Raw genomic sequence first — 10,520 nt, 5'->3', positions numbered from 1 at the left:
TTGTAAAGGTTACAAAGGAACAATGTGGATATGAGGAAGAACAGCCGGCTCAAAATCTGAGCCAAGAGCTTGTGCAGTTCACAGAGAGGGAAAGATTACAACTGAAAAAGACAACAGTAAGGCAGTACACATTTCAGCAGGAGCGAGACAGAAACAGCACAGCCCAGGGAACCTGGGCAGAAACCTTCGATCCTGCTACTCATCCTGATGATCCTAATACTTTTCTCCTAAAAGAAAAAGTTCTTTTCTCCTTTGCCAGCTTGACACTTGTGCAGGAAGGTTGATCCCCTCTGACTCTTCTAACCTGAGCAAGGACAGCTCTAACTTAGAAGTGGTATCCAGGCCCCAGCAGCCAAGGACATGAAGGCAATGACAACATCCCCTTTCCAAAGCCTCGTTACCCAATGAAAGTGCTTCCTCTTCTCGGGAATGGCATTATAAAATATGGAGCGGCACTGCTCGATAGACAGAAAGCAAAATAATGCTCTTGACACACTACTGAGCAGATGAAACTGCTCCCCCATTAGTTGATGTAGCTACTGTAGTTGATCTAAAGCACCACATTAGCACAGCTGGCAGGTGTGATTTATGCTGACAAAAACGGGCATCTAACATACTGTTCATTTGCCTATAAAAAAAGAACTTTCAATTCTTAGAAAAATGACCAGAAGCCGCGATCAGAAGTGATTTAAACTGCTAAAAATCAAGGGCTTTCATTTTCTGGAGGAAGTTATAGCAGTAACTCACAGCTCCACACTGCTCTACATCTCAACAACTTATTTAATGACAGAAAAACAAAGAAAGGAAGGAAAAAAGAAAACTCGTAACCATGAAGGCAATATATTTGTCAAGAGAAATGAGCACCTTACACTGAAGTGCTTTCACTTGGTTACTGTCAACTTCTCAGCTGCAGCAAAGCACTGATGCATAAAAGCTCAGCCCAGGCTGGAGGTAATGCTTTGAGTTAGTCCCAGTTTAGAGCCCTAAATTCTAGGAGAGATTGGTCCTCAAAAGTACTGTGACTTCATGATCTGGAGATCTTAAGGAGTATGTAGGATTGGAGGCAATATGAGTATGGCACGAAGTTTACAAGATACGGCACTAGGTTTATAAGACACTGCAAATAAATTCAACCTGGAACCAGTAGGTGCCATTTTTACTGATCTCCGTTCAGTAGCCTAAGGTGGATAAAATCCAAATGCGAGCATTCACAAGTAAACATTGCTTTCATAGCAAAAAACCCTGATTTTACTCAAAGGCAGTTCATGGGAGGTGCAAGGGAGTGAACTTTAATCAAGCCATAATGCGGGTGCAGAGGGCAGGCTTCTTGCCAAATAAAACAAACCAAGTAACCAGCTTTCAAGTCATCAGGAGCCCACCCATACTTCCCAAGAGCAGCAACTTCTCTTGATGGAGCACTGCAAATCTCTGATGGAGATCTTCAGCACAGAATGTCTCTTCTAAAAAAGAAAGGACCTTCCCTCATCTTTACCAGACAAGTCAAAGGGTGCTCAGCAGAGGCGAGCTTGGGCCCAGCCTCACCAGAACCATTGCTTGGGGAAGGGGAGAACAGCACCAACAATTCTCAATGTCAATACTGAACCCTGGCTCAGCAGAACAGAGAGAAAACAGAGACTTTTTTCTCTCCATTAGTTGTGCTCTTAAGTCCCAGCCTTATACTTCAATACATATTGCTGGTTATAAATATCCTGATTAAATTCCAGCTTGGATGCTTACCTTATTTCTACTCAAAATCTGACCTTTAGCAGACCAGAAGAGTCAAGGTATTCTGTCTCCTTCAAGTGCCACCTAGAAGCACACATCTTGGTCATACCTACTAGCCCTATGTGGATGTCTTGTTTACTCTCAGAATACCTCAAGTGTCATTAAATATGTACATTTGGCCACCTGAAACATTCCCTAGAAGGAATTCTCCCTTAAGAAATGTTACCTTGCCAGCGTGCTTTGCTCAAAAGAAAGGATTATCTAATTAGCGAATGGTAACTCTAATTGGTACTACAAACCCCAGTGTAGTAGCTCACAGGATTTCACATGAGCACAGAACTGGGTGCATGCTATCTTTAAGACACTGTAAATCTTTCCGGAAAGACTTTACCAAAATAAGATGCAAGATAGCAGCTATTTTCTCATGGTACGGCATCTGAAATGGGACAGAAAGAACACTGTGTGAAATCACATGCCAAGTCAAGACAAACACTGCATCTAAGAGTCAATATTTATTTGATTAATAACTTACAAAATTTAACAGATTTAATTTATGTAAGGAGAGCTAATTTATTAAACATTTTACAGATTTTTTTGTTCACAATGTAATACATCAAGATCTCGACAGTATTAAAATAATACTTGGCACAGTTATAAATAAAGAATATACAAAAAAAATCCATAGCTTAAAATGTAGTGATGCTGTTTTACACATTAATTGAAAAAAAAGAAATCTGGTGGACATCAAAGAATACAGAAACCTGCAAAGAAACAGCACATGTTTAGGGCCAAGACAAAATTCCCATTTATTCTACCTATGTCAGATTAAGTTGGTCTGATCTGCTGTTGGTCTGGATCAGCTTTGTTAAGTTTCAGAAGCAATGCAGTTTTGGTTCAACAAGTAAATTGTAAGTTTGATAACTTGACAGAAAAATACTGCATAGTTGGCTCCCCCCTGCTTGATTTTATGATTTCACATCAAACGATTCAGTGTTACTCAAGACAAGTTACATTTTGCACTGGAAAATTCATACATCCCAAATCCATATATGCAAGTTAATTTTCACAACTACCTACCATTGCTCAAATTCTACAGGTCTCAACAAAACTGTCACCAGAGAGCTACTGACAAGTAAACAGTGCAGAACTAACTACGCACTACAAAAGATCACCTCTTCTTTTGCAAACATTTTTGACGTGGACTGCATGACACAATTCATGGTAGTTAATGCTACTGGGCAACTAAAACCAGAACTTGTATCACGTACTGAACTGCTCTTCTGGTGCTAGGTGGTATTTAATAAAAGTGGATTGAAGTTCTTCAAGTCAACCGACCCCCAACAGAAATGTGAAAAAAAGTATGAACAAATATGCAGAACATTACTGGTGATTAAAATAAACAATATTGTAAAGTCTTCATGCTTTCTCCTGATTAGAAAAAAAAATATGAATAACTGATGTCAACTGTTTTCACCAAAATAGAACGCGTCCTCATTAGGATTACAAATTTTGTCTGACAAAAATAGCAAAAGCTTCTTGCCACCCCTACACCTAAACCATTCCCATTAAAACTGTGTCCAAGACGATGTTGATTTTTCCAGTATTAAACATTCAAGTACTCTAACGCTGCACTTCTGTAAATCCTGATATCTGGTACTTGCAAACTAAGTGTGTGTCTTGAGATCAATGAACAACTACAGAAAAAATGTTTACTTGCAAATACTGAACATCAACTATTTACAGTTTCACTGCTCCTCTTACTAAGGCAAGGGCTGGGAATACCACTAGATTGCTTTATTACCTGTAATCTGCATATTACAGAAAACGCTAATTTTGCCAAGCATCAAACATGCAGTGAATTTGCAGGGCATAATGCCTATTAACAGCAATATTGAACATCACTAAAAGCTCATTAGATATCTTCCTACACTTTTTTGGTTGAATAAAATGAAAATGAGCAGCTTTAAATACACTAAACACACACTCACAGAGAGAAAACTGTTTGATAAATTATTTATATACAGATACACATTCTTTACACTGGTTTCAGACATCTGCTTTCAGGTCCCTCCCCAAACTCCCCTCACAGGTTTCTCGAACCACTGGGTTGCTACAGCACTTAGAAGAGAACTAACCTGATTTTCAGTCTCTCTGTAAACAATAGTTAAGGAAGCAGTGAACAAGTCACTATGAGTATATGAAAACACCATAACAAAAATCAGTGCATCACATTCAAGAAAAGCCCCTTTGGAATGCAATTTCAGATCATTTCTTACCTTCCAAACATATCTGTAGCATGAGAACTTTAAAAAAAAAAAAAATTAAGGGTGATTTCCGTGTGCCAATACGCCATCTTCTTCAGAACATTGCATTACATTTTCTGTGTGTGCATGCTATGATGGGAACTTTAAAAATTTTTTTAAAAGTTTGGTTTCCATTATTACATCCAAACAAAATAAGCATTTCAGACAACTTTGGGTTCTTCTCCTGCAGTTGCATTCAATTTAAAACTATCTTGCCTTTTTGTAATTGAGATTTTTGCTTTCACATCTGTGGTTTCCCCCATGCAATTTCTCTTCTAACATGTCTCCAATTACACTAGACTGTACTGTTTGAGGACCAAACCTAATATTGAAACATTGCCAGTTTGTATGTTGCTTATACAATTACCTCAAAGATAATGAATATTTTCCACTTTTTTCCTGAACATTATATACTGTAATCTAGTTTTACAGGTGCATCATGCATTTAAGCAGGGCTTTAACTTTGACAGAAGAGCTTTCCTTATTTGCGCAATTGTTTATTTCAGACTATATAATCTCAGAACAGGGTTATTACAAGGATTTATTTAGTTATACCACTAACTGGTGGCAAAAACAATCACCAAAAAATGTGGGCAACGTGTTTTTTCTCAACATTATCTGATGTGCCCTAGTGCTATAAGTTAACACGTTACAGGGGATTCTCACCACATGATGTTTCTAACAGTATTGAAACCCACATTTTTCAATGTACATAATACTACAGAAAATCTGTATTAAAAAAATCACATTACAGGAACTACAACATAGCGATCGGTGAACTTTGCATCATGAAATTTAGTTTTATATTCTAGATTCTTGTTTCAGTGGAATTATTCATATTGGGAAATAATTTTTTCTGCTCAGCACAACATAACTACTTATGTCAATACTCCAATAATCTCATGCTCCATTGTGAAAGACCTTAAATAAAAAAAACAACAAATACTGTGAATATGCTGTCGCGAGTAATTCTCATGTTAAGAACTGTTAAAATCCCTTTTTGATCTTCCTCCTCTTCCTTATCAGGTTTGGCAGTTTATTCTGTCCATTTTTACTTTTGTTAATAAAATTCTGATGAAGAGAAGGTACCTTAAGATTCATCATCAGCCCTACACATAGCATGCTACTCTTCAAGGGATGCGGATTCGAGAGAGAGTGAAAATTTTTCAGGCACCACTCAGATATGATATGCTCACAGGATGAAGGTGGTGCTACACTAGCTGGTAGCCTGATCCTGAAGTTTGGTCATATTCTATTGTATACTGCCTTGTCCAGTCCACGATAACAGGCCGAAAAAGACCACAGCATCTGAATTCAAAGAAGTCTATAATGTTCCTTATACATCCATGGCTAAAACCAAAACAAAAACACATGTTAGTAAGCAATATCATAGCTCATCCAACAAAGTACAACATTTTTTGCCTACCTACAAATTCAATTCTTCACCCTTTAAGTTCCTAACTGTAGAAAACCAATTCCGTTAAGTGCTTCTTAGTGCTTGCTGATGAGCAAGTTCTGAAATAAGAAGTAGTCACCAGACTGGTGAATGTTTGATCCTTGGACACAACCAAGACACTAATTTTCTTCCACTATCTACCACTGTATGGAGAAATGTAGCGTCTTACTGGCAGTGCACCATGATGTAGCACAGCATGGTAATTCAGATCCCCTTCTAAGAGGAAAATTGCATTGTAGAGCTGGATGCAACACAAAACAGTATGAAGTGAATGTCTTCCTAGAATAATTTCCATTTTTATTAATATCTATTTCTGTCATACATACTGGTTCACCAGCTGCAGGTCTAAGATCAATTAAGTCCCTAGACATCACAAAATGAAGAAAGCATTATCCGAATTAAGTGAACTATTCAAGTGCTTTCTGCAGCTGAATCAATTAAATGTCAAATATTTAAGATACCTACATCAAAATTCCAACATGTTGGGGTTTTTTAGCTTAATTACACATGGGCTGAATAGATTACGGTTTTCTGGAACAGAAGCTCCTGTTATGACATATGCAAGAACAGGTCTAAGCAACAAGGAGATGACGATCTACTTGATGCCAATGCTTCATCTGACAGGTGATGCTAAGTCAGTTATTTTAGACATCTGGTATTATTTTCAGGAGTCATTTTTATAACAGCAGCTATTTCAGTGAAAATGGTTTGTGAATGTGACATTAATCTGCAGATAAAACCAGCGTTTTTTTCCTGTTCTGTGCACTGCCCTATGTTCTTCAGGCAAAATAATTATGTTTTTGTTACAACTCTTATCTGCAGGAACACTGCAACCATACAGAGATGCTTGTCTACTCCTCACTAGAAGTTTTGTATGGAAGGATATTAAAAAAAGATCACACAAATGTCTCTTGTAGCACAAAATCAAACTGCAACAAGAACCCTCTGTCTCCTTTTCCCCTGGGTGTCACCTGAAAGAGCAGCAGCTCCCACAGGGGACACAGCATATGCAGCGGGATTGAGACATGCTTTCATCCTTTCGCTGCTCCTTTTGTAATGAGCCCTCAACCCACCAATATTCCAGCCTCATGCCTTCATTTATTTCCTGCTTTGGCTCCATAAGCTGCTCCATGCCACCATAGTCCCATCCCAGTGCTATATCATCCCCGAGCCCCTCCCTCAGCTTGCACCCTCATCACTATAGAAACCAGAATCCTAACCTACCCGTTACAAACTGATACCCAAAAGCGCACGTCTCATTCATGCAACATCCACTTCAATTCCTGGAACATCCTGCTCCCTTCCCCACAAATAGCTTTGCCCATGCTCTTCCTCCTGAGCAGGAAGGAAGTGCTGCCTCTTCTCACGGTAAAGAGAGCAAAGAGAGCTACTGCACAGAACAAACTCAACAGCACATTAGATATCCATCAGGAAAAAGTGCCTGGTGTGAAGTGAAGATCCAGGTCAACATCGACACCATGCAATCAGCAACTACCCCTGGTTTGGGCACCTGATTTATAAAGAGGATATTTATTTCCCCATAAACTCTACAGCAAAATATGTCCACTGCTGGAAAGCATTAGTTTCTGTGTTTATGCATCCCTGTCTAGAGTCACTACAAAACGTTTATCACTTCCTTTAACTGGACAGAATGTGTTACTGTAAAAAGAGCTGACAGATTCAGCATTCCAAGTAGTGAAAATACCTTGAAAGTATGTAGCTATGTTGTTTCAACAAGCCGCACAATTCAAACATATGCAAGGCTACACAAGTAAGAAATAGATTTGTTTACACTTTAAAACTTACTTGAATGGGCTTTCAATAGATGTGGTTGTAACTTTAAAGTGCTTGTATCTTCTTGCATTCATTCTTTCATTTGTAGTGATACCTAAGCAAGATATCTGAAAACAGGAAAAAGAGAAAGTGATTTAGCTCATGTAAAAACATGCAAACAAGCCCTGCATGAGACAGACTGAAAAAGGAGGACCAAATTTACTGGTTTATATTCCTTCTTTTGAAGTAGGAATTTTTGTCTGGGGAAACTATGAGGTCCCAACATAAAACACCATACAACAGCTGTACCATATTGTGCAAAAGGTTTAATTTTTAAAGTGATCAGAAATAAATCATGATCACTGAATAAACTGTGACTTCTTAGTTCATAATAAAGAGATGCCTTTACTATATTGTCAGCTGAAGTGTACTGGAAGTAACAGATTCAGGAGTTAACTTTGCACAGCATTTGAACCACTTTTTTTTCTTCTTGACATTCTGGTTATAGTTCCAGTAATATATTTTTCCTTATTTATAAATTTGTTGCAGTAACATAACTTTTCTGTCCATAAGACAAAAAGATGACCAGAAAAAAAGTGAGGGTTTTTTTGTTGATGTTTGTGTTTTTTCCTTTTTACAGAATCATTTGGCCCAAAGGCTATGATTTTCTGTAACAGCTTTCCAACTATGTTAGCCTAAAAGGGTATCTTATGTAAAACTGGAGTTTACTGTAATGTGATGTAATTGGAAACAAAAATTTGAGAACTCCCTTAGCAGCCTTATACTACAGGAAGATAAAATCTGTAATTCCTAGTGAAATGTAAAAACTCAATGCTGCTGCATGTTACAAAAGCAAGTACATTGAGAAAGTTAAGTTTGGGCTGGCTTGCCTCGCTTGGATGTACTTAATAGCTCAAGCATTTTCTTTGCCTCCTTGAAAGCCAGTGAAGTTTTATGTCTACATACATAAATGGGCTCTCAATGGCCAACTTTTGAAGTAGGAAGTAAAGGTTTTAAATTATTTTTCTAAGATAGTAGGCAGTGTTTTGGCAATAACCCTGGCCAGTTCAAGGACAAGTCCAAACTTTAGCGGGGGGGGGGGGGGGGGGGAAGCAGCAAGAGTAGGGGCTGTGCAGTTGCAAACCAAAAGAAGCAAATTAGACAATATCTTTAACAATTCCATCATTATGGCAAACTCCAAAGAGATTTGTCAAGAACAATCCTAAGTTTTCTATGAGTAAAACTCTCAGGAAATATAGTAATATGACTGTGCGTTCGGCTTTCATTTTTCCAGGATTAGTGAAGTAGTCAAATGCTAGAATTATTTTGCTTAATTACACTAACGATACAAATACTATGAGATGTATTTTTCTAAGTGGCATAATTCAAAGATTCATCTGTACACAGATCATATTAACAGGAAACCTCAATGGGGAACTTAATGGATCATGGTATAAGTATGATGGACATCTCTCCAGAAAGTTACTTGCTTATTCTGCTACAGAAGTCTGGTGGGTTAGACTGCTTTGAAAGGCACCTGAAATACACATAGTTCCTCTGCTCATTTGTCTTCGGCAGGAAAGACCTCTTAAAGACTGAATGGCTCTCGCTCGCACATAGAAGATTTTGAAATTGATGTATGTTGTAAATGATGAATATTGTAGAGAAAGAAGGACAAAACTTAAATTTCCTGAAAAGTTTTACCTATGCCTTATAGGATGATTTTTATTTTCAGGATCTCTGGAAAGACTAAATCAAGTCTCACGGTTTGTTAATGACAAGTCATACTGAAAGACTTTCAAGTCATACTGAAAGGCTTTTAGTATGACTTGTCTTTCCTTAAAAAGAATAAAGAAAAACTTGCGTTTGGTCACATTACAGTACAGTAATGAGATCACAAATCACACTGAAGCAGTGTAAGAAATTATTGCATCCCCTTTGAAGTTACCACCCTCTTTCTGCTAATGACATAGCGCATTATTCCAAGTTCGACCCACAGATCTTATCTTCTATTAGTCTTTATTGCCTCTCTTGTCTGTTTTGCCTTTTTGTCATTCTGAGAAAGGAAAGCAGGAGGTAGGCATTTTAACCTCTTGCAAAAAAAAAAAAAAAAAAAAAAGCACAAATGAATGAGAAGTGAATGATGCCCAATATCCAGAGACAACAGATGCCTGCCTCCTCCACCATGGCTGAGACTGAACACTTGGTCTTGCATAAAGAACATTGAAATTGAAATGACAGAACTATTTGATATTCTTATGTCACTCTCAAGACTTCAGAATTACAAATGAAGTGCTCTTCCATACCTGATACATCTGACACATGAGTAACACAGCCACCCACATGAAGTGAAAAACACTGTTTAGAAACATCCAAAACATCCACGGAGAACAGGTAGCAATCTGTGTAATATAGGTCCAAAATCCATCCTTTGCATAACTTGTCTCACAGTGGAAACCCCAGTCTAGAGAAAAAACGAAGTGTCAAAAACCATACAGAAGATTTAAAATATGTTTATTGTACATCAACATAATGCCCATATTAGAATGTATTAACTTAAATAAGAAAAGGACAACATGCCAAAATAGTTTTACTTGTTCTCTCTTCCTTTCCCAACTCCTTGAATATATGGCATATGGACGTACTTGGCTGTGATGAAGAAAAAAAATCTAGGACAAGAAAAACATAATCTTCTAACTTAAATTATCCAATACAGTCAATTATTAATATGCAGTTCAATTCCAGAATAAAAACATCCAAAACTCTGATAAGGCAGAAATCTGTAAAAATCCACACCAGGAGATAAAGTATTGATAAGCAATTTAAAAAAAAAAAAAAAAAAAAAAAAAGGGCAAAAAACCACATTTACTCACACGAGATACATCCATAAATCATCCAGCAGATCATAAAAAGCAGGAAGAACAGGTATCCCATAAAATAGCGATGGTTCCCTGCTCCTAAAGTTGCACAAGAACAACAGGAATCAAATTACTACACTTTCAGAAGACAGACAACACTACATCAGAAAGTTTAATTGCTTGCTTAGAAGTACTGCTTATTATTGCATACAGAAACATTAGTCTCCCATATTAAGCCAATATAACTTCAAGACAGTGAAATTTGCTGGTTTACTTATGATTTTTTTTAACTTCTGAGACAACAAAACAATGTTTTATTTTCTTCAATTTCTGGCACATTACAGCTGCAATTCACACAAAGGCATTTCATTTGTAACCTCTTTCATGAGCTAATAAAATTACTGG

The 10,520-nt window shown here is 37.4% G+C and overlaps 1 protein-coding gene across 1 annotated transcript in view; it reads right to left on the bottom strand.

Moving 5' to 3' along the window:
* Positions 1–4,038: 4,038 nt before the first annotated feature.
* The window catches only part of ZDHHC17 (zDHHC palmitoyltransferase 17), a 77,170-nt gene continuing 70,688 nt past the window's right edge, over positions 4,039–10,520 (bottom strand). The window contains exons 14-17 of the mRNA XM_075707427.1: positions 10,131–10,214; positions 9,564–9,721; positions 7,291–7,385; positions 4,039–5,378 (exon numbers count right to left, since the gene is read on the bottom strand). Of these exons, the coding sequence (XP_075563542.1) occupies positions 5,240–5,378; positions 7,291–7,385; positions 9,564–9,721; positions 10,131–10,214 (476 nt within the window). The 3' untranslated portion in view covers positions 4,039–5,239. The remainder of the gene's footprint in view (positions 5,379–7,290; positions 7,386–9,563; positions 9,722–10,130; positions 10,215–10,520) is intronic.

The sequence above is a fragment of the Pelecanus crispus genome, chromosome 1, assembly GCF_030463565.1.
Source record: "Pelecanus crispus isolate bPelCri1 chromosome 1, bPelCri1.pri, whole genome shotgun sequence".
Classification (NCBI taxonomy): Eukaryota; Metazoa; Chordata; class Aves; order Pelecaniformes; family Pelecanidae; genus Pelecanus; species Pelecanus crispus.
This window is presented reverse-complemented; position numbering and strand designations above follow the sequence as displayed.